The sequence below is a fragment of the Pipra filicauda genome, unplaced genomic scaffold (assembly GCF_003945595.2).
Source record: "Pipra filicauda isolate LSUMZ 115617 unplaced genomic scaffold, ASM394559v2 scaffold306_size1276767_pilon, whole genome shotgun sequence".
Taxonomy (NCBI): domain Eukaryota; kingdom Metazoa; phylum Chordata; class Aves; order Passeriformes; family Pipridae; genus Pipra; species Pipra filicauda.
Genome location: NW_024104428.1, coordinates 657,458 through 681,233, shown reverse-complemented (window position 1 = coordinate 681,233; position 23,776 = coordinate 657,458). Strand labels below are relative to the sequence as shown.

Here is a 23,776-nt window from a genome sequence, read left to right as displayed (position 1 = left end):
GTGAGTGCGGGCAGGGAGCCCGGCACCGGCACCCGCACCGAGCGCGGGAGTTACGGGGCGCGGAGGGCAGGGGGGGGACGGAGGTGCCCCGGAGGAGCGGGAGAGGAGGGATCGGGGGTGCCCGGGGGATGCGCTGCGTGGAGGGATGTGTGGGGAGCAGGGAATGTGCTCCATGGGATGTGTGGGGAGCGTGGGATGTGCTGGGAGCTGTGCCCCGTGGAGGGGTCTGTGGGGAGCGGGGGATGTGTTCCATGGAGGGATCTGTGGGGAGCAGGGGATGCTCCAGGCAGGAGCTGTGCCCCATGAGGTGTGTGGGGAGCAGGGAATGTGCTCCATAGGAGGTGTGGGGAGCACGGTGTGCTCTAGGAGCCGTGTTCCATGGGGTGTGTGGGGAGCAGGGAATATGCTCCATGGAGGGATGTGTGGGGAGCAGGGAATGTGCTCCATGGAGGGATCTGTGGGGAGCAGGGGATGTGCTGGGAGCTGTGCTCCATGGAGGGATGTGTGAGGAGCATGGAATGTGCTCCATGGAGGGATGGATGTGTGGGGAACAGGGAATGTGTTCCATGGGATGTGTGGGGAGCAGGGAACGTCCTCCATGGGATCTGTGGGGAGCATGGGACACTCTAGGAGCTGTGTTCCATGGGGTGTGTGGGGAGCAGGGGCTGTGCTCCATGGGATCTGTGGGGAGCAGGGAACGCTCTAGGAGCTGTGTTCCATGGGGTGTGTGGGGAGCATGGAATGTGCTCCATGGAGGGATGGATGTGTGGAGAGCAGGGAATGTGCTCCATGGGATGTGTGGGGAGCAGGAGATGTGCTCCGTGGAGGGATCAGTGGGGAGCAGGGAATGCTCCAGGAGGTGTGCCCCATGAGGTGTGTGGGATGTGCTGAGAGCTGTGCTCCGTGAAGGGAAGTGTGGGGTGCAGGGGATGTGTTCCATGGGACTCCCTTCCTTTTCCTCCACCCCCCCTGCGCCCCTGGAGCAAGGGATGTGCTCCATGGAGGGATGGGTGGAAAGCAGGGAGTGCTCCAGGAGCTGTGTCCCATGAGATGTGTGGGGAGCAGGGGATGCTCTGGGAGCTGTGCTCCATGGCGGGATCTGTGGGGGAGCAGGGGATGTGCTCCATGGGATGTGTGTGGCACAGGGGATGCCCTGGGAGCTGTGCTTCACGGTGGGATGTGTGAGGTGCAGGGGATGTGCTCCATGGGATGTGTGGGGAGCTCGGGGTACCTGGGGGCTGTGTATCGTGGCGGGATGTGTGAAGTGCGTGGGATGCACTTGGAGTTGTGCTCCGTGGGGTGATTGGGGTGCAGAGGATGGCCTGGGAGCTGTGCTCCATGGAGGGATGTGTGGGGCACAGGGAATGCTCTTGGAGCTGTGCTCCATGGGATATTTGGGGTGCAGAAGATGCCCTGGGAGCTGTGCTCCATGGAATGATGTGTGGGGCACAGGGAATGCTCTTGGAGCTGTGCTCCATGGGATGATTAGGGTGCTTTGGCATGCACAGGCAGCCCTGGAGGCTGTGCCCTGTGGAGGGGCACATGGAATGCTCTGCCCTGCATTGTGGTGCAGGGGATGCCTGGGGGCTGTGCTGTATGGAGGAATGTGTGGGATGCTCCTACTTGCAGGGGATGCCAGAGGGGATTTGCCATGGGAAGGGGTGTGTGGGTTGTCCTGGGTTGCTGTGTGGTGCATGGGATGCCCCAAGAGCTGTACTTCGTGGAGGGATGTATGGGGTGCTCTGGGGTGCACTGGGTGCCCATGTGGCTGTGCTGTGCTGGGGGCACTGGGTTGTGCTGGGGGCACTGGGTTGTGCTGGGGGCACTGGGTGTCCCCGTGGCTGTGGGGTGGCACTGGGGTGTGCTCTGGAGGCCAGGCTGGTGTGTGGGGTGTTCTGAGGTTTGTGGGATGCCCTCAGGGCCGTGCCATGGAAAAGGATGCTTTTGGGTGGATTAGAGAGGTGCCTCTGGGGTTCCAATCCCAGTGAGGGGCTGGGACATGGGATGGGAGGGGCTGCAGCACCAGGGCTGGGCTGTTGGACTGGGAGTGAGAAGTGTCCTAGGAGAAAGAAGCTGGAGTAAATGGGGTGGGAGCTGCAGGTGTGAACTCTGCAGTGGAGCTGGAGTGAGGGACTGGGGCACAGAGGTCTGTGGAAGGGATGTAGGGATTGGAATAAAAGGTGGAACAGGCAGTGATGGGGTGGGAGATAGTGTGTGGGACATCAGATCATCTGGGATGTGTTGTGAGGAAGGGATGGGGGGCTTTGCAGGAAGAACTGAAATATGGGTGTCTGCAGGAAAAGAGGAAGAGGTGGATGAAGCAATGTGGAGTATGAGGTCTGCTGGGGAGAACTGGGTTGATACATGAGGGGATGGATGTGGTGATGAAAGGACATGAGGAGCTGGGTCTTGAGTCACTGGGAGAAAGGGATATGGGAGTGGGATTGTGGTATGGGGAGGCATTAGGAGCCAAAATATGGGGTGGGCAGGAAGTGCTTTCAGCATGGGGGAGGTGGTGCAAGTGGTCATGAGGGAAACTTTAGGGCTCCAGAGCTGGGAAAGCAGTGTAGGTAGTTCAGGAGAGCAGGAATCCAGGGAAGCTGAGCATGTAGTGTTGGACTGGTATGTAGGATAGCTGTGCAAGAGGAGTTTGTGGGATACCAGGAGTGTGGGAGGGGATCTTGTATATAGGGATTGTGGGGAGGAGCAGTATCTGACAAGGCAGGGGCAGTGTGTTTATTTGGAAGTATTCCTGCTAGGTAGAGGAGAGGCATTTTGTGTGTGTGTGTGAGAGAGAGGCAGTCTGTGCCCTGGCTGGCTGCAGAGGGGGATGAGAAAGGCTAAATCTGTAGAAACACTGCAAGTTCATGAGGCCAAGGGTTGGATGATGAGGAGAAACGAACACTGAAGACCCCAGATGCTCAGGGAAATGATGGGACAGGCAGATGCAGGAAGACAACAAGGCTCCACCTCTAAGATGAGTGAGAGCACTCTGGTCTTCTGTGTAGTCCAGCTTTCTGTTGCTGAGGTCTCAGTGTAGGTGGTGGAATGATGGGACTGGAAAGGCCTCTGCTGATGGAGTGTTTGGGATGTGGAAGGTGGATGTTGCTCGCGGAGGGGAGACAAAGCGCGAGGACACAGATGGGAGGAATCCGATGTGACAGTCAACTGTGGGTTGCTATTTGGATATAAAAAATTAGGGTGGGATGATGACATGATTAGTGGCTTAATAGTAAACTACATGAGAAATCAGGAAATTGTCATGCAGCAAAGAAAGAAAGTAAGTACAAAAGAAGTGTTAGTAGGGAGGTGCTTGTGGAAGGGTTCAAAGCCACCAATGTGAAAGGGAAGATGCTTTTACTCTCCAGATGCCAAACCTAACTTGGACTCTGAAACTGGTCTGGAAATGACCATGAACCTCACTTTCTGGGGAGAGGAACATCAAGTCTTGTAGCTCTAACCTGGTAAAGTAACACCACCTTGGTCTGGGCAGAGAAGAAAGGGTTGTGCCAGGTCGAGTTTGTCTCACAAAGCCTCCCTGTTAGTGACTGGTTGTTCTACTGTCAAAACACAGTTTGAGGAAGTGGGGGAGACAGTTATTCCAGTTTTTAGGGGTTCCAGTAACATTTTTTTCCTTGAAAGTGTTTTGTCCTCGATTTCTCTGTGAAAAGCCCACACAGACATCATAGGATGCTCTAAGCATCCTTAAGTGCATCAAGCTTTAAAAGCATGAGGAGAAAAAGTGATGTAGATTTTTTTTCTTCTGTTTTGTTGGGTTATTTGGTCAGTGATTGCTCAAAATATTTCAAAAACAAATGTTGGAAAGCTAGGCAAGGCATTACATCGAATAAAAGGGTATGGAATGAAAGAATTAACATACCTAAACAGCTTTATTCCCACTTCTTTTTGTTTACCCCTCTGCTGCTTCCTACGAGGTCTTGTCGTGCTGGATTTCTGCCTGCAGTGGGGTGTTACAGGTGTTGGACTGGTGAAGTTAAACAGGGGCACACACAGTCGTGGTGTGTTCATCCTGTGGCAGTGGAGCTGTGCATCCCATAGCAGAGGGATCTGCTTTCTCCCTGAATTGCAAGGGTTGCTTTGGTGAGGTTTTATAGCCATTTTGGACATTTTGGCTCTGTTGTGCGGTGTGGATTTTTTTTTTTCTTTTAACAGTGATCTCCAAAGAGATTATTTTTAATGAATGTGTCCTTTTTTTTCTTACTCAGAGCATAAAAATGGCTCAAGGGCTCATATTCTTTCCCTTTCTCCCTTGCTGGCCTCTCCTCAAACAACAAAAGAAAGGCATCTTTCTTTTTTTAACTTGAAGTTAGCAACGATGTCAGTTTTGGGATTTGGCAATTTTCTCAGTGGGGCGAGTGCGTTTTTGTTTTGTTGGTTTTGTTTTTTGTTTTTTTGGGTTTTTTTTTAAATCTGGGTTTTTTTGGGTCGGGTTTTTATTGTGGAGAGGGGTCTGGGGATCTTGGGTCTCACTGCACTTGTGTGAACTCTTAACACCTTAATTGAAGGGGTGGAGATGCTGAATCACTAACAAAGACCTCCTTTATCCAAAATGTTAATCAATCATTGACGTTAAATAAGTGTGAACAAAACCAAGCAAAAAAAACCCCCACCCTAAACAAGTTTTTGTGTAAGTTCCACTCCCATTCAGCTGCTCATCTTTGGTCAGGTTAACATTGTTTTGGGGAACGTGTACTTGATTTTTGCAATGTTTGGTAAAAGTTCTGTTGCTGACTTCCCAGTGTGGTTTTCCCAATACAGATTATGAGCTCAGAGATGTAGTAAAGATGTTTTGGGAGAAATCGTGATCTGCTCTGGTGTGAGGGAGTAGCTGGGCTGTGACAGTACCTTTGTGACCATCTTTTTGTAGTTGTTTGTTTTGGGAAGGTGTTTTGCTTTCCTCTCTTGTGATAAATTAATTTGTTTATTGGTCAACACAGTCTTCTAAGCTAGGCAGGAACTGAATTTTAATGTGAAAGAAAATAAATAGTTTCTGTTCATACAACTAGAAACTTTGTAGATCTCTTCTGTATATTGTGAATACAAAGAGTGTGGACTCTTTTCTTCCCTGTGTTTCCCCCTTCCAACCCCCCCATCTTGCATTTCATCTTTACAGTTCATGGCTTGGATTGTTTTCAGTTAGGGTCAGTCCACAGCCAGAGAAACTACATTTGTCACAAAATATCCAAATATAGAAACTGAGGCAACTATGAGCCACAAGGCCAAAATGTTCATATACAACAGCTTTTCTGAGCAGTTTATACATTTGAGGTGGATAAGAATGGAGTGCCTTTGATCCATATTTGATAGCCATTCAGGCTTGTTGCTCTGTAACATGTTGTCTTCCCATACCTATTTCTACACGTTTCTTTCTAGATGTTTTTTTCCTCTGAGTTCCTGACGTGCTCTATTGACTCTCTGGCCTTACAAACTGTGCCTGTGGCTTAGGAATTTTGTTGATCTTTTATAAATTCAATAGGAAAAGAAATCAAAACCCGACCAACAACAGCTTTATCCTGTGGAGCAATTTACACCCAAGTGAGTATTCAAACTAAATTCTCTCTTAAATGTGAGCTGTGCTGTCTCACAGGGCTTCATCTCCTCTGGTTTCTAGAAGTTTACCAGAATTTCTTCAGAGCAATGCAGGCAACCTTCATAAAATCCTTCTAACTAGCTTGCGTGGCCTTGGACTTCACAGAAATCCCTGTGCCTCGCTAAGTTCCGTGCTCTGTTTACATAGATATGAAGGCCTTTAACCCAGCAAGTTTTGCTGTGGGCTTGGATTTCCTGCTTACAAGCTCTGCTGGAGTCCCTGTAGTCTTCCTGCTGGCAAAGTCAAGGTGTTAACTCAGGTTTTCAGGGCAATTTGTGAATGGAAGGAGATTTCATTGCTGAGTTTTTGTCCAAGCACTGCTCTGCCTATTGGATTTAAAATAGCTTTCCCTCACACACCCTTACTTGTCTGTTAGGGGTTTTTTTTGTTGTGTTTTAAAAGTTTAATCATTTTGGAGCTCGATCTCCTTTGTGGTAGGGACTACACAAGTCCAGAAGAACGGGAACCTTGTTTATAATTAGGAATTCTGATAATGCCAAAGAACTTGAACAAAAAAAAAAATCTGTCTGTTGGGACATTTCTGAAGGGTTGCCTTTAAGACCCCTCTGGCTCACAAACGCTAGTTAGCAAAAGTAGGTGACATTTTAATGTGCTGAATCCAAGTGAACTGTTGCAGTGTTGGCTTTTAATTTATATCTTTGAAGAAGCAGGGCTGTGCTTTGTGGCTGCACCCTTACCTGTAGGGGCCTAGCACTTCTTTCAGTGCTAGAGTTGGCTTGTGAGGAGTCCCTGGTGCTTGCCCATTTTGACTCTGTGCCACCCTGCTGGTGCTGCTGCTGGAGCAGCTGGATGCTGAAAGGATCCAGGAGTCGATCTGGATTATAAGTAGCCTGGCAAAAAAAAAAAAAAAAAAGATTATACTTAGCCTGCATCAGTTTGCCAAACTGGTTCACTGTTTGGCCACACAAGCGGTTGTATGGGCACATCAGACAGTGTGGTGCAGGGATGGAAGTAAATATTGGTAGCAGCAGTTCTTTAAGCTGGCATTGCTGCCAAAAGGAGTGCTCATCTAGCTATACCCCAAGAGCCTGCTAAACTTGCTAAGTGGTTTTTTTACACCTGTTTGTTACAGCTTCCCTTGCCTGAGAACAGTTCCCTTCAGCTTACCTTGTTCTTTTTGCCAAAAATCATCTCTGAACATATAGGCAAGGTATCAAAAGAGAAACCCACTTAAGGAGCTTTAAGCAGGGCAAAAAGAAGAGTATGGTGGTTTAGCTATGGAAAAGTTTCTGCTGTGTCAAGACTGCCTGATGATACAGAACATGCACTGTAAATTGACTATAGACTATTTAGTGTGGTTGCAATTAAGCAGTGAAACTCATGCTGTGAGAATCATCAGGAGCAAGAATTCAACAAGAGTTAAAAAGCATCAGATGTCTGTAGGAATATGAAGAATATTCAATTATCGTAATCAGTGACAGTAGAAATTTTGGAAGAGGTATTAAGCCTGTGGTCTAAACCTTGTTTTTTATTCTGCTCTAACAGATGTGCTTCTATATTGGGAAAGAGAGGGAGGGAATAGCTTGTTGTGCCTGGGTTTGCTGCAGGGTTCTCACACACTTCTCTGGAAACTTGATTGAGACCAGTGTGTGAGATGCGCCTTTCAACTGCACAGGCTTCTGGTTGGATCGTGGTGAGCCATCCTGAAACCTGATCTGAGCTACCAGAGTGTGGCTTATCGAGAGGTGAGCTGCTGCTACCCAACTTTTCACATTTGCTTTGCTCCTCCTCCTGGGGTTGTTCTTACCTGCTCCTCCTCCTGGGGTTGTTCTTACCTGCTCTTCGGCAGGGTCGGATCTGAGCGCTCTGGTTTTGATCTGCTTTGGCAACACTCATTGAATTTATTTAAAGACTGTTATGAAATTTTTACTGTATCTGAAGAATGAATGTTATCTGTTTAGAACAGATAGACTTGCTCCAAGATTCCTTTGTTTTCGGACAGACTTAAAAGGAGAGGTGAGATTTTCCTTGTTTGGCCTCTGAGAAGGAGCTTGTGGAAAAGGGAAGGGAGATGAACAGTGGACTGTTTTTTAAAGCCTAGGTAGAATCAATGAAATCCTTTTGAAGGAAGGAATCTGGAAAGTATGCTTTACCAGTGACATGATTTCTCTCAGCAAAGCAGGGCTGAGAGGTGGTAGAGCAATGTACTCCGAGAGCTCACTGAAAATTGGGTGCTGTAGTCTTGAAAACAGTGCTGGTTTTAGGTGCTCCTTAGTGGTACAGCCTATGATGAAAAGAGTGCATGATATACACAATAATTTAGCTGCATATGGAATTGAGGGAGAGCTTAATGTTTTCTGTTTTGAGTTCAGAGCAGTTATTGTTCAGGCGCAGGTAGCCACACAGCTGCCTGTCCAGCTCCTAGCATTTGCAGTTACTCTGAGCTGGTTGTCATTTTCTCATGCTCTCATGGCTGTTTGGCCTCTTAAGAAGGCAGTGCCACTGTGGTTTTGCTCCTTGGCTTTCTGGTGGGGCTGTCTGCATAGCAGCAGGGCAAAGGAGCTTTAAATCACTGACCCATCTTGTCACCTGATGGTCCCCGTGTGCCTCTTGTTGTCCTCTGTGCCTTCTGAACAAAGGGTGCAGATATCTGTTTTACCTTATCAGGGGGAAGCTGGGGCCCATGGGCTCTTTTATAACCAGGTTAGGTTGGATTTGGTGACGAACTTAAGAACAGAGCCTGTGATTTATCTACTTGACCATGTTACATATGCTCTACAAATTGCTTTAGGTCTGTGAGTCTGCTTGTGTATGCCGTGTCAGGCTATCTGTGCTACCTTTGCAGTGTGTACAGAGTTGTGAAGACCTGAACAAAAACTCTGGTTTAGTGGTTCATTGATAAAAACACTGGGTAGGAGCAGCACCAGACCATTTTTCAGGTGACTCAGAGCTCTGCTTTCTGCATTTTCTGAACGGACTTCTTCAGGTGTCTTGATATCGCTGTTCCACTGCCTGTGAAATGGCAGTGTTTTATCTGTGTACCAATCTGGATTTGTTTGAGGGTTGATTAGAAATGTATTTGCAGTATAATGTAAAACCAAGCCGTAGCCTGTTGAGGTGAGCGGCCGCAGCTTCAACAGTGGGAGCTGTTACAATGGAGAGTTCGGGCAGTCCTGTGTATGGAGAAACTCCTCTCAGAACTACTTCTAGTGGAAGTTTTCCACCACATTTGATATGTACGTGTGAGAAAGGAGTAAAGAACTTCAGGCCAAAATGACTTGACAGCTTGTTAGCAAGAAAACGCTTTCTTCTGTCTCTTAAAAAAAAATATACATATGTATATATATATATATATATATAAATTTTAACCTTCTTGTGGTTGGGGATAGAAGGTTGAAACTGTCAGGCAGATAGCCACCATCCAGCAGAAATGCTCCTGAATGCTCTGGTGGAAGCTAGCTTTGATTTGACAGTTATGAGTCTTTGAAAGTAGCGCTCTGTTTATACAGCACAGTAAATACTTTGAAGTGCGTTAGGCTTTGCTGTACATGCGTGGCTAACTAGAAGAATATTAAATGCCTACATCTTGTGTCGAGTGAGGGAGGATCCCGCAGCAATTGGAATTGCATGCTCCTCGGGCTTTTATAAGATCGTGTCAAAGCAGTAGATTTGATAATAGACCTGATTATACAATTGCTTAATTTCTTGTCAAAATAACATTTTTTTTTTTTTACGTGCGGTGTTCCGAGATCTTTGAGGTGACCTCATGTTATTTATCAAATGTCAGTTTTTCATCCCGGCAGCTTTGATGTAATCATGTAGCATCGTGGAGTACTGTGTACATGCAGTCTTTGCTTGCTGGAGTTCTTTGAAGTGCCTCACTCCTTAGAAGAGTCGTTGCTGTGTGGAAGATCCTACATTTAACGACAAGGAAACCAGTATGGAAGCGCTGCACTGTGGGGCTAAAGGTCGTGCTACATCTCACGCGCCTGATGTGGGCCTAAAAGCAAAGAAGTGAGAGGTTCACTGCACCCCCTGACACTCATCTTACCCAGCAGTAAGCTGCAGGGGGTATAGTAACCCTCCAACTCTGTCCCTGTGGGAATGGCAGCTTTGTGGTGCTGAGCTCCCCGGGTGCTAAAGAACAGCAGGAGGAGAAGAGCAGAAGGATGGCTGGTGGTGACAGTCCTGAAGGAAAACTGGTCGGACAGGCAGTGCTGGAAGGTAGTGATACTCAGGGGAGCCTTGAAAAACTGCTCGTTTGGGATGAGAGAGACCAAATGCCCGTAGAGGTGAAGGTTACAAGGGAGGAAGGTGTGTGGGTCGCCCCCCGTCATTCGGATGGGCGCTGTGTCCCCTTGCAGCATACCAGGGAATTACTGCTCGCTACATGTAGCACTGGGTTTTCCTCAGAGGAGCTCTGTCCTGTGCTGACCCATCCCAGCCTCACTTAGCTCATGAAAACTGACAAGATTGCAGCCCAGGGAGTTATGCCTGAGGATTGCTTCTTATCTTTCATTCTGGAAGCCCGTTGAAGGGATGCTGAAAGGAAAGGGAAAAGCCCTTTTTTTTTCCCCCAGGCTGAACTGATAGGTGACTTGTTTCTCCCAAGCCTTCTGCTTAAGTGGTGTGACGTTACTACTTGTTGAAGAACAAACTGGTGTCTCCTCGGTCCTGTCTTCCCATCCATTATTTCAGCATATTTTCCCCCCACTCCCTTCCCACAGATTAGTTTCTAGATAATGGGCTGCTGGCAAGCTTGATACAGGTGTCTTTTACCCATGGTTGTTCATGCAGATGTCCCTATTTAAATTTTTGAAAAAACAAACCCAGAGAAGTAAGGGGGAGAAGACTGCCTCTGCCTCTGCCTCTGAACATGTTGCCTAACTCCTGAAAAGTAGAAGAAACTTTGACAGAAGCCAAAGCAGTGAAAACAACCTGTGGAAAACTCTTATCGTTGTCCACTGGACTCCTGCATGCAATGCTGACTGATGCTGGGGCTGTTAACTGCTAATACGATGTGGGAAGCCTGTCATATATTAGGGAAATACTGTTAAAACATTTCTTGAAAAACCCCTTATTGCTCGAGCTGCTGATCCTTACCGGTGTCAACAACAGTAGGAACGGCAGGGCAGAGGGGCTGCTGCTCAGGCAAGTGACACCCCACTTAAGGTGCTTAAAACTCCAGCTGTAAAGTACATAGGCTGCTCCCAGCATTGCTAACAGAGGTGGAGCCGAGCTGGTGCTGGCAGCTGTGCAGGGGCGCTGGGCTGAGGTCAGGGTGACGCTGTGACGTGCTGTGGGGTGCGCGACCGCGTCCCCAGCGCCCGGGCAGCAGCCTGGCTGACTGCAAATGCCACTGCTGCTGGAGAGGCTGGCATGGCATGGACACCAAGGGGAAGTGCTCATAACGTTCCTGTACCCAAGCAGATAGTTGTAGCTTAGGCTTTGAGGTGTTTTTTGTTGTTTATTTTTTTTTTTTTTTAGGGGTTTTTCTTCTTGGCGTTTTCCCCCAGACTGATTTCTGGAACTGTGTCAGAATCTGCCAAGAGCTTGTTTGAGTCCCAGGTGGACCAAGTAGTTGGAGTGTTGTCTACATAATAGCAGCTGGGAAATTAAAAGGCTCTTTGTGTCTGTCTCTGTACACCTTGGATCTGCTCACCAGCATCCATAAGTGTCTGTCTCCTCCATTACTTTGGGGAAGGAGTCGTGCAGAGTCAGAAGCTGTCTAGGACAGTCATTCGTCCCCACTGGATTAATAATGCACTGAAGTGTTGTTTGATGCACTGAAAAAAGGTTTAATGGGCAAGTAGTCGTCTGTTTGACAAAAAGTGTTAGTGCTACTCACAGCTCTCAAAAGTGGTGCTTATGAGAGTGGTGGGTAATGTGTTTGATGCAAAAGACTATTTCAGAATGATTTTTTTTAAAGTACCTAAAAATACTAATTACTTATATAGTAATACTAATTACTTAGGCTTTGTGGCTACTGTTGGTTATCCATGTGCTTGCCAGCAGGAGGAAGGAAGTGAATAGTTGCTAGAGGTACCATTTTCTGAGAGAAGGGGATGGTTACAGGAGAAATGTCATAAAACACTTAGTGCCCTGAGCCTTTGGGTTTGTATTGTGCTTTGTCAGTGATTGTTTTGACTTTACATTTTAAGGATGGAGACCAAAAGGTTGAATTTTCTGTGGCCATTGCTGTTCTGGATGGACTTTAGGACAGATTGATTCTTTGGGAGATGTCCATGTGTGTGGTGATAGGAGTTGGGGGGGAATTATGGGAGGAGGGGTATCTGTACTGTCTGACTTGAGATATGGGCAGGCACAGGTAGGCTCAGCAGAGCTACGTTGTATGACCACACATACTTCGTTTGCACAGGGGTGATTAAATATGTTCCTACAGTTTCTGTGAGGCTTATTCCTGTGGTCCTGAATTTTTACACTAAGTTGAACAAGTCAGAGGAGCTCCTCTCCCATGTAATGGCATAGAATCTTGCGTGCTCTTTCCATGTCAATGTGCTCGTAGGTCTTCAAGGTGCTAATTTTAAGTGAGCTTGTCTTTGCTCAGCCCCTTTCTCTGTGCTTCGGGGCTGGAGGTAACTGTAGGCAATAACCAACTCATTTGGAGTTTAACAGAGAGGTGTGTACTCACCATGTGTACAGGAGAAGGTGTTTTCTCTATGGAGGTTGTGTAGTCCCCACATTCATGTAGCAAAATAACTTCAGGTGACAAGTTCTTGATTATTCTGTTGCTTGAGAGTCATTTCCAGTGCAAGACTGTGAGCAGAGAGGTAATATTGTGCAGACTTGGGGTTAGCAGTGATTTCTCTGACGGGGATAAGTGGAATATTTTGTGAAACTGAAGACTTTGTGTATGCCATAACTTTTTATTGGCAAGACATAAACATAGGAAAGTCCACACTGCTTCAGGACAAGTTAAGACCATCTAGAAATTGATGACAGACTGTGAGTTGCTGTCTACTCAGCTTAGGTGGACAAGTTATCTCTTGATGTTTAGAAAATAATTTATAAGTAAGGGGGATTTGTGGCTTACTAGGGAATGATAGAACATGGTATTTTTCACAAATCATCAGCTGTTTTGGGTGGAATATGGTCCACGTGCCATATGAGGTGACCCTCGTCCAAGTGGCCCCTGCCTTTCTGGTAGAAGGTGCACGTGGAGCATGTCAGCTGAAAGTCTGATGTGTGATAATTTGTGTAGTTTGGTTGAGGGCTGAGGTCTGCAAACCCTGCAGTGGAAAGAGCCAGGACAGTGTAGGTAGTCAGGGTGTCTACTGATGGCAGAGCAGAGCTGTGTGGTGTTCAGGTGACCTGTGAATTTATGTGCACATGTGACACTATGTCTTTAGCCCCAGCAGTTCTTTAGGTACCCCATGTGTTTTCTGCCCTTGTTTAGGAAAAAGGGCAGAGGAACCTGCCATCCAGGAGATGGATGCAAGTCTATTTTAACAAGCACAGGTCTGTCCGTGCCTGTGACATCAGTCACTGCTGCCTCCTTTGTGACAGTGAGCATGTGGCCACCTGGCTGGACGAAACATGAAAGTTTTCTCCTGAAAATTATTCCTGTCTTTTCTGGAGCCAGTTTTCAGCTGGATCACAAGTGCTAGCAATGGAAAGGATAGAGTTGGGTTGGCTTGGGCTGGTGGAAGTTGCTTTCCTGGGTCCAGCACAGCAGTTGGTGTACAGGAGGTTAAGGCTGCGTTTTTGACAGACCTGTTTGAATGCTGGTGGGTCCAATCCTGGTTGTGTTACAAGCACGTGCTTTGTGCATTCCTGGGAAAGGATGAGGAGGGCAGTGTTTGCTAAGAGGTAGAGGCAGATATAAAGGTGTATTTAATAGCCCATGGTAGGGAGCCATATCTAGAAATTGGGGCTGGTTCAAGGGATTGAAGAGTGTCCTGTGTCCCTCCATCCTCCAATGCCATGGGGAGATGTGTCAGGTGTAGAATACTCATGTCAATTTATCTGTTTGCTTTTACATGATCTTAAGAAAGTCTGACAGCTCAATAAAAGTGTTAAATAACCCTTCCTGAGTCCTCTTGTTTCCCACTTGCTCTCCTTATCAATGAGGTGTGTAATCAAGTACTTCATTAAACAGCAGCTTATTAAAAAGTAACGTGCAGTTCAGCTGCAAGTGTGTAAAATAAGCAAATGCTTAACAAAACTGGTAAGTGCAGCACGTGATGAAAACCAGTGGTAGCTCTTGGGTGTAGGGGATTCACCTTTTGCCAGTGCAGCTGTTCTCCCTGTTATGTGGTTGAATGAGGGTCGGAGAAATAGGATGTGCCCTTCCCAGTAAAATTGTGCTGAAGGAGCGTGTTGGCTGATTCATTGCCTTACCCCACCTCTCAGGTCACACGGGGAATCCACTGGTGGATGCTCATGCAGAGGTTTGCTTCCTGGTGGCTGTCAGGATGAGTGGTGGCTCAAATACCTCCTGTTGCTGCTGGTTTTGGTCCCTCCTAACGCTGCTGCTCTTCCCAGAGCAGTCTCCTACTCCGCTCTCTCTCCTTCCTTGCCCACTCCACTGTCACAGATACAATTCAGGGTGCAGGCTCAGCTTCCATTCAAAGTTATCTTTTGTTTTCTGTAGCAGCAGGTCTCTAGCCTTTTTTCTTCTTCCATGCTGATTTTTGGCTCTCACCAGCCTCAGTCCAGCACAGACTGACAGTCTCAGAAAGGCCACGGGGAAAATAGCAGCGTGCTCTTTCTTGTACACAGAGAAAGGTTTCTTGCCTTTAATGCTTCATGTCACAGTAAGGCCACAAGTCTGATACTTTTATCTACTTGGTATGCCTTTATTTCATCTCTCCACATTCTCCTTCTCAAAGAGGGGGAGAAAAGACTGAAGTGAATCAGTGATGTCTGCAGCTGTTCCTGCTGGAGCAGCCATAATGCTGTACACCTCCAGGTACTTGACCACTTATCACTACCAAGCTTCTGCAGTTTAAAGGCCTAAAGTAGGAATGAGCTAGTTTAGATGTTTTTTTTCACCTTCTGTTTGCAGTGCAGTAGTATGGTGGCTGGTTTGTAGAAGTACAGGGGTGGTTCACGAATACTTAACCGAAAGGTAAACCAAGATGTGCATTTGCATCTTGTTGGTTACTCTGTGGTAGCTGCTTGTGTACGTCCTCTCAGCCTTGTGCTCTCAAAATCACTGTGGAGAGCAAGCTGTCTTGTACTGGCTGGGGACTAAGACCATGCAGGTGAGCAGCAGAGATGGGACACTGGGGGATGGAGTTACATTGCCCGACTGGGTAGCCTAAAAGATGGACGGTGCCCCTCTAGCAGGGGCACCTGAGCTGTGGTCTGTAATGCAGTTTTTTGCCAAGTTGGGATTGAGTGTTTCAAGCAGTAGAGCTCTGGCCGTTGTTTGTGGTAGATTCTGCCCATACTGCTGTGTGCTGGTGTTCACATGTTTTCCTCTTCAAAGGAAAAAGTGATTTCTGTCGCCGCTTTGGTAGAGGTGTGTCAGTATTGGCACTGGCAGGGCTTAGCCTGTATTGTTTCATTGGGTGGGGTGGGGGAAAGGGGAGAGGAGATATTACTGGGTAATTGGATTCAGGGATGATTGTGCTGCTGTGGTAGGTTTTACTGGATGAAGCAGCTTGTTGCGATAGGTGTTTGTTTCAGCTTCTGTCTGCAGGTGTGACTTGGCCAGATAAGGATGGTCTATCACGCTGATGATTTCATTGTTTGATTTGGCTGGACTGGGTGGAGAATGTAGCTGCATTGTTTGGGCCTAGCTTTGTAGTTCGGTTTTGTGAAGTGGATTACATGGCAGTGCATTGCTACATTATTAAGGTGAAGCTGCAGTAGATAATAGTTGGAGAATGTTGGAGGGAAGAGAATATGCACAGGGTTTCACAATGCGTAACTAATTGAGCCTCCAGCTCCTGCGTTTCTGTTGGGAGATCTGGTCAGCAGAATGCATTGGGATTACACAGAAAACCTCGGGTAGTGATTTCAGTTTGCAGTCATACTTTACTGCAGGGCTGTCCGTGTTGTGTAAATAGCTGAGAGTGCTCTGAGAGACCATGCTGGCCCTGACAGTGTGTGTGTTGTCTGGATTCATATTGTTCTTGCAGCCTCTACAGTTTTCACAGTGGGTGAGGGAGAAGCTGGCTCCTTTTTTACTGACTTCAGTTTTACCATTAAGCTGTTCCTCAAAGTCTGTGTTCCCTTGTATTACCAAACTTTCAGACACTTAAACTTGCTTTAACATGTGAGTGAGCATTAATTGATGCAGGGCTGTCTGTATTACTGAAAATGTGGCTGATGGGTTCTTGGGCCGTGGACTCTTTTGACCTTATAGGAAATAACCATAGTACAGGGTGGGGTTGGCCCCTCTATCTTGAGCAGACTTGCAGTATGCCTTCCTTGGGAAGGGTTGCCATTGGATTCCCTTCTCCCTGTAGTGTGTACAATGACGTAAAGTAGGAGCTGTCAGAACAGTAGGTAGTGCCTCCTCCTCCTAAAACCTGCCTGGTTTTCCCCTAGATGTGACTGCCTGGCTCTCCCTGGTGCTTGATGTTTTTATTTAAACATATCGGGCTGTGGAGGAGGTTGTATATGTGAAGCACAGGGGTTTGGCAGGAGTTGCTGAGCACATAGTGAGGGGAAGGTGAGCCTTTGAAGAGAGATGGGTGCAGAGAAGGGAAGGTGACATGTCCAGGCTTTGTGTCAGCTTCTCTAAGCACAGATGAGCTCATGGGAATTGAGCTGGCTGAAATGTGGGAGTGCTAAAGCAGGTCTGACCTATTTCTCCTCCATGGGCAGCTCTTCAGATTCTTCCAGTCTGATGGTGGCTTTTTGGGTGCTGACAAATCTTGCCAGTCTGAGCAGAGGCTTCCCCTTGTCGGTGGTTCAGAGCAAGCTTTGATTCCTCTGCTTCTGTGTCTGGGTGCATGGAAGGGGTGCACAGCTTGGCTTTGGCTGTGTTCTTGTTGGTGAAACTTTTCCTCTCTCTTGTTTTCCAGGTGATCGTTTCTTGTGAGACAAGTGGTTTGCAACTCATGGCCTCCACGATGAGTACTGCCGTGTCGTGACACCAGGGGTCTTGGTAAGCTACTTGTTGGAAAGGAGAGGACCTGTCCCATCTCCACCAGTGCAGATCCATCTCTTTTTTTGTCTCTGCGACAGATTTGAAGTCATTTTAAGCCATCCAAATTGTAGGCTGCAGCCGAGAGGGGTGAGGCTACATTTTCACCTGTTCTCACCTCCTCCTTTGAGCTTGCAATGGCACTGATGTGGTTGCATGATCAACCAGATCAGGGGGCGAATCCAGCTGAATAGGGATTTCTGTTGTTTCCCTTGGGTTAGTTCCCATTCACATCTTTCCCTGATGTGGTCAGGAGAGAGGTGGTGAGAACGAGTAGCCAACTGAACCATCCCTTTTCCCTGCAGACATTGCCTGGCATACCTTAAAGCAATGCCGAAAATACAGCCTTGTAGCTTGCCAAAACATCTTGAAAAGTGGTTTGACCATTCACTGTCAGTGGACCTTAATTTTAGAGCAATGATAAAGGCTTTGCTATGGCAGGCAGACTCCAGCTGCAAAAATACATTTATCTAGAGCTTTTCCATTATTGAACCCTGGATTCCCAGACATACATATGTTAGAAGTGCATTGAGAAAAATCATGAGGCATTCCACTTCACATTATAAAAGATGGTACGTTCCCAGTGTGCAGAAATAAGAAGCCGGGGAAGTTGAGTTGCTGTTGTTCCACCAATGAATATATTGATGTGTCCTTTATAGCTCTCTCTGGTAAGAAGAAATTTAAACTGAGATTGGAAAATACAGTTCCCTTGCAGAGCGCATCAGTTCTACTAGATGGAAGATATGTGTATATAGAATAAAAAAGTAGGGTTAAAAAAATGGAAGGTTTCCCCCCCCGCCCCCGGGTGAAGTACTTGAAAGTTTGTTGATGTCAGAAATACCGTGTAGCCAGTGTGATCCTGATTCTTCAGTTCGTGTTTTCTCATTGCACTGTGCAAGACTGGGAGTCTGAGGCAATTCTCATCTTGTAATAAAAGGTAACATAATGCATAAATATCCAAATGGAAAAGCAGAGGATGAAACAACTGGAATACTTAAGTTCATCATGCAGGCATCTATGTCCTCCTGTAAACATCAAGCTCTGCTCCCTTTAATGCTGTTATGCCTTTTTTCTTTTTTTTTTTTTCTCTTTTTGTTTTTATCCTGGAATTCACTGTATTTTCAGTCACACCTTCACCTCAAGTGAGGACCCTGCAGTATCACCGAGTTGCACTGACTTTTACAGACGTATCAATCTCTTGAAAAGCGGGGTTGGATGCTGTTGATGTTTCACTTTTGTTGTCAAAACAGACGTAGGAGCCAAATTTGCATGCAAAGATGATACAGTTTAGATATGTGTGAAGAGGTTTTCTCTCATCTTTAGTGTGTCTATATAGCACCAGCTCCAATTGTAGCATGATAGTAATAACAATAGTGATAGGATAAAGCCAACATTGCTCTCAAAATCAGTGGGATAACCTGCTAATAGTCCTGGAGAAGGATGTGGGTCCTTTGGATTGTGTGGCTCAGACTGGAGTTCATCTGATTATGCCTAGTAGGAGGTGTTTAAAATGAGATATTTATTGCAGAAACATTCCCTGTATTAATAGGTTTGTGCAGCACAGTGGAGGTGAGAATGGGGAGCAGGGTGACTTCTCTGGCTCATGAGGGAGGCATGTGGTGAAGAGGAGAATTTTTGGAGATGATGCAGAGCTTTGTGGAACTGCTGCAGTTTGGATCACTATCATGTTAAAGTACAGCAGTGCAAAGTCACTAAAATGTGTAATGGTACAGCCTCAGAACTTTATAAATTTGGGGAACTGGAAAACCATGGTGCTCACTACTACGAGTTGCTGATAAATCTCCTTGGCCAGAGGTGGTCAGGTGTTTCTTAATCTTCTGGTGTCATCACATATACAAGGCAATTTTTGTTTCTGAAATGCAGTTTTGAACAGTAATTTCTTCATAAAATTCAAGACATTCCCGTTCTGGTAAGATTTATTTTGTTTCATTTGATATACACAGGAAGAAACTACTTCTTTGGTGCTGAGAAGGAATATCGGGAATATTTACATTTGAGTAATATTTAACTAGCAATGCTTAATACATTAACAATAAATCTTGGTTAGATTCTAAATTAAGTGGATTTGCATCTGAGTAGGTGAGATGAACAGGAGAGATTTTGTTGAAACATAAACAAGACAGAAATTTGTTCCAAAATAATTTAGCCCAAAGCATGTCAACAGTGATGTTCAATAGTTTCCTCCTCCAGAAACAGTTTTAGGTGCCTTGTTGCCCGTGTCATGCATATTATCTCTAAAAAAGAAGCTGAAAAAGTGTCTTCTTTTTTTGGGAGGGTGGTGTTTTTTTTGTTTGTTTGTTTGTTTGTTTTAAAGCCTCAATGGTCTGTAGAGTGTTGCTGAGCAAATTTAGATGGGTACTTCTCTAGTGCTTTTTGGCCTTTCTAAGTAGATATGATGAGTGACTAACCCCTGGTGTTTTCAGACTAATCACACATAGCTGGTAGCTTACAGGTGGCCAGGACGGTGTTTTATTTTATTTTTCTCCCTTTGTGTAACCCTTAGCACACATCATTGAGCATATGTCTTGGTATATTGGACCAAGGAGACAAAAGATTTAAGGAGAGTTTATGTTCTTAAGAAATACCATGTTACAGCCATTCAAAGGGGAATTCTGGATAGCTAACTCATGTTGGGGATTTGCAGTTTTGACTTTCTACTGACTTGCTATGAAGTGCCTTTAAGCTGAGCACAGATGTGGAATCAAAGTGTTCAGATACAAGGTGCTTCCCTGTTTTATTGACTCCAGAATGATGTGCTTTGGACAAAGGGAAGATGGCCTCAGTGCCTGTAAACTGAATGGCCAGCCAGGGCTGCCTCTGGTCTGGAAATACCCATCCACCTGAAAGCTCTTCTCCCGTGTCTTCTCGGGAATGGGGGAAGAATTGCCATGTACTGCCTCACACCAGCCACGTCTGCTCGGGAAGTTCCTCACTGGTTTTCTGTTCTCTTCTCGTGGGGTGGTTTGCAGGGTGCCCTGGAGATGCGAGACTTCCCCTGGGCGGCAGGAGGCACGCGTCTAGAGAATGCTGGAGCTGCAGGAGGGAAGTGCCCAGTGCAAAACCAGCGAGGAGCCAAGAGAAAAAAGGCAAGCAGACAGCCAGCACTGAGAGGAGCGGGTGGCAGGAAGCGCTTCGACGCTGCCTCTGGCGGCACGATCCCCAGGGGAACTTGACGAGAGCCCATCTGCGTGTGTGTGAGACTGTGAGCTCAGGATTTCTGTCAATGCATTCCAGTAACCCCAAAGTGAGGAACTCCCCGTCAGGCAACACACAGAGGTAAGGGGAAGAGCCTGCACTCAGCTGCCCTGGGTTGGTGGGTGTTGCCATCCCTGCTGTGCTGCTGGATTGGCTCCACCGGCCCTCCTTCATGCTCCCATCAGACCTACTGAGTGCCTGAGCAGTGGCTGCACAGTGCTGACGGGTCTCCATGTTTGCAAGGCTCACGATGAGCTGAAAGCTGTGGATTTTCTATTCCATGTGCCCCTCCTCCCTTCCCATCAGGTTCCTGAACAGGCTGTTGGAGAGTAAACATGCTTTTTCTATCTTGGATTTTCGCCCCCCCCCCACCCCCCCTTCCTCCTCTTCTAATTATCTGTTTCCCAAGGGGTAGTTGGGCAGCAGAAGGTCTCTCTGCCTGTATTTTCACACAAAATGCTTCCTCTGTATTATTGGCCTGAGCAGCCTGGAGAACTGATCTGCTGAGCACTGGGATCCTCTGCGTCAGTCACCTGCCAGTGCAGCAGGTCAGCATCTCTCCTCCACTAATCTGGAAGGGGAAGAATATGGAAGCAAAACGGCGCCCAGGGACTTAGAATGGTCTGATTGACAGCATTCTTGGGTTTGATTATTTACTCCTAGAGGTCATCCGGAACTTAGGAGTATTTCAGAGGGAATGCTTCTGAGTCAGATGTCTTTCCTAAGGAGGAAGCAGCTTGTGTGAGTCCCACAGTGAGGATGCTAGCAAGCACTGCCTGTTGGAAGTGATAGTGATGATGGGAAAACACAATGCAGAAGATCCAATTGCAGTGGAGTAAGTGGAGGGTGAGGAGAAAGGGGTGGCTAATATGTCTGTAAAACCCAGAGGAGCAAAATATTTTTAGGATGCAATTTGCTGGATGGAAGAAGAAAGGAAAGACTCTGAATCTGCTTTGGCAAATTAAGGAAGCTCCATCTGCCCCATTTTGCAGGAGTGTGCTTGGAGATGGTATCCTTCCTTCTCTTTCCTTATTCAGAGGCAGGTTGTAGCTGGTTTAATTGTTTTCACGGTCAGAGGTTTGTGTTTTCCTGGCAGCTCGCCCCGGTGTATGACGAATGCTGCAGCAATGCTGGGTTTTCCTTGTGCTCCCTGTAGAACTGGATAGGGAGGTGCAAGGGAGGGGGGTGGGGGTCTTCTCTGGTCGGAGCTGTAGCATGTAGTTGGGGTCCAGGAGAGTGGTGAGGTGAACTTTATTGTGCCTTGTTTGTTTACTCTGAGCTGGTCTTGGTGTGAGGCGCTCCTCTGTGCACATAGAAACCGTTGTCTTTATTGACAGAAGCTCCAGAGGTGGGTCCTCATGTGACAGCAGTTTCTGGGATCTGGCAGGTCTGTGGTTTGCCTTGGTGCCTTCTTGAGCAATGAGATGCCATCTTGGATAATAACCCTTTCAGGGCATGTTCAGAAAAGCACCTGCATGACTCTAAGCTTGCAGGCATTTTTTATGTGTCAGCAATTGTCTTAGCTTGCAAGGTGACAGTGGTTGTTTCTGCTTCACTCTAATCTGTTCCTACAGGGCTGAATGAATCAATGGTGTGATTTGTCACTTTTTTTGTCACTTTTCTTTTTTTTCTCCTCTGTCCCCTGTAGCCCCAAATCAAAGCAGGAGGTGATGGTCCGCCCCCCTACAGTGATGTCCCCGTCTGGCAACCCTCAGCTGGATTCCAAATTTTCCAACCAAGGCAAACAAGGGGGCTCCACCAGCCAATCCCAGCCCTCTCCCTGTGACCCCAAAAGTGGAGGTCACACCCCCAAAGTGCTCCCTGGCCCAGGTGGGAGCATGGGGCTGAAGAATGGGGCTGGAAATGGTGCCAAGGGGAAGGGGAAGAGAGAGAGGAGCATTTCAGCAGACTCCTTTGAACAGAGGGAAGCTGGGACTCCTAATGATGACCCTGAAATCAAAGGTATGCTTGCTAGGATTCATGTGCAGACAATTAGTCTGAATTCTCTGTGAGATGGAGAATTGCTATGCAAATGTTATTTGTCTGGGATTCTGTAAGTTCCCTCCAACAAAGTCTAAAGGTCTGGAGAGCAGGGGAAGAGGAAAGGTTGTCATAGCTGGCATTGGCAAATGTCTTGTTCCCGCTCAGTTAGAGAGCAGGCCTGACTCTGGTGGGAAAGTTCCTTTGTAACTCTGAAACTCCCCCAGAGGATTTGAAAGTACAAATGCAACCTGTTGGTTTCCTTCTGGCCTTTGGCCTTTCAGGAACTGCTCTGTTGTAACAGGTTTTGAACAATATGCAAGTCTGTTTTGTCAACACAGATACGTAACCTGTAGTACCCTGGTAACACAAGCCAGAGAGTTGATATTTCTGTGTTCTGTTCCTGGCTCCAGCGTTGCCTCTGTGAGGCAGTGCAAAACCACACTAGATGTGCAGTGGTCTATCTTTCCTTTGTTGTCCATCTGCTGGGTCACCTGGCTAAGGTGGCTGAAGGGGGGAAAAAAGAAGTGAAATTTTACAAGCGTTCTCCTTGGAAGCAGACGTATTTATATTTGTTCATTTTAGTGTGTAATTTTCCTGCTTTTCTGTGTGGCCATGAGAGAATTCAAAGGGATCAGCTCTGGGAACTGCCACAGGCCTTGAAAAGGGACAAGATGAGCTTTCTCCCAGTGGTGCCTGAAGGGCAGCGTGGCATTGGAGGAAAGATGCATGGTGTAATAGGAGAATTGCCTTTAGTGTTGCTTGAGGAAGAAGCAGGAAAATTCTGAGGAGAAAAAGCTCTGATCAGTTTCCAGAAATGGTTTCCAAAGTGCTCCCAAGGTAGTAATTCCTTTCTTTTCCTCTTTCTCCCCTTCCAGACTGCAATTCTGCTGATCATGTGAAGTCCCAGGAGTCTCAGCACACACCACACTCCATGACTCCTTCAAATGCTTCAGCCCCAAGGTCTTCCACACCTTCCCATGGTCTGACTGCCACTTTGGAGCCAGCAAGTGGGCAGAAGACTCCATCCAAAGTGGTTTACGTCTTTTCTACTGAGATGGCCAACAAGTAAGTAGGTAGATGCTTGAATGTCTTCAGGGAGCAGGAGTTCGGTTTGTGCTCGCTTTTTAAGAGACTGTCAAGGGCACTTTCTGCATCAAGTAGCAAAAACTCATTACTTTTTTTGGGGTTATTGGAGGGGCTGTAGAGGAGAATGTCCCTACTTTTTTTCCCTCTGAGAAATGATTGCTTATTCCTTTAAGGAATGGAGATTTTTATGTGTTTCTTGCCAATGGTGGTAGATGTTGTTTTGCAATCTGTGCAGGATGGGCTAAACTGAGACGTGAACCCTGAATGCTGATGAGTTTGTAGATGTAAGCATTTTTCTGCTGCTGCTCATCTAGAGTGAAATATGTGTGGTTGAGTCTTCCTGCCTTGTGCCAGCTGAAAGATAGGAGGGAGGCCAGTTGAGAAAAATTGATTCTTAGCTTCAACTGGATATGTGCATCTGCCTGTCTGTCTTTGCAGGGCTGCAGAAGCTGTGCTGAAGGGACAGGTGGAAACCATTGTGTCCTTTCATATCCAGAACATCTCAAACAGCAAGGCGGAACGAAACACTGTACCCTTGGTAGGGAATACCTGCGTGTGGGTGGGAAGGGGAAACGGTCAATGTGCTCGTGTGTGATTCAGAGTGATGGACGGTTATTTACGCTCTGAAATAAGTTTCAGGAAGACAGTTTTTGTTCAAACCTTCTGCACACAAATGTCTCGGATCATCCAAAGAAGAGTTTGAGTCTTGCAATATTTGGGTAGTGTGTTTCCAGCCCATTGCTCATGCAGAACTAGCACAGAAGAAAGGGGTTCCTGCAGTAATGTCTTGAGCGAAA

General features: G+C 46.8%; 1 protein-coding gene across 8 annotated transcripts in view; it reads left to right on the top strand.

Annotated features, from left to right (window-relative positions):
- Window positions 1-23,776, top strand: part of BCL9 (BCL9 transcription coactivator) — a 59,978-nt gene that overhangs the window by 28,208 nt on the left and 7,994 nt on the right. For 3 of the 8 annotated variants that reach the window (XM_039383364.1, XM_027719145.2, XM_027719144.2), the window contains exons 2-6: window positions 16,573-16,655; window positions 19,685-19,991; window positions 21,559-21,872; window positions 22,769-22,958; window positions 23,418-23,517. In XM_039383364.1, coding sequence (XP_039239298.1) covers window positions 19,939-19,991; window positions 21,559-21,872; window positions 22,769-22,958; window positions 23,418-23,517 — 657 coding nt within the window. In that variant the 5' untranslated portion in view covers window positions 16,573-16,655; window positions 19,685-19,938. Of the gene's footprint in view, window positions 1-239; window positions 16,656-19,684; window positions 19,992-21,475; window positions 21,873-22,768; window positions 22,959-23,417; window positions 23,518-23,776 lie in introns of those variants that run through there. The other 5 variants (XM_039383363.1, XM_027719143.2, XM_027719142.2 and 2 more) reach the window with 5 other exon arrangements.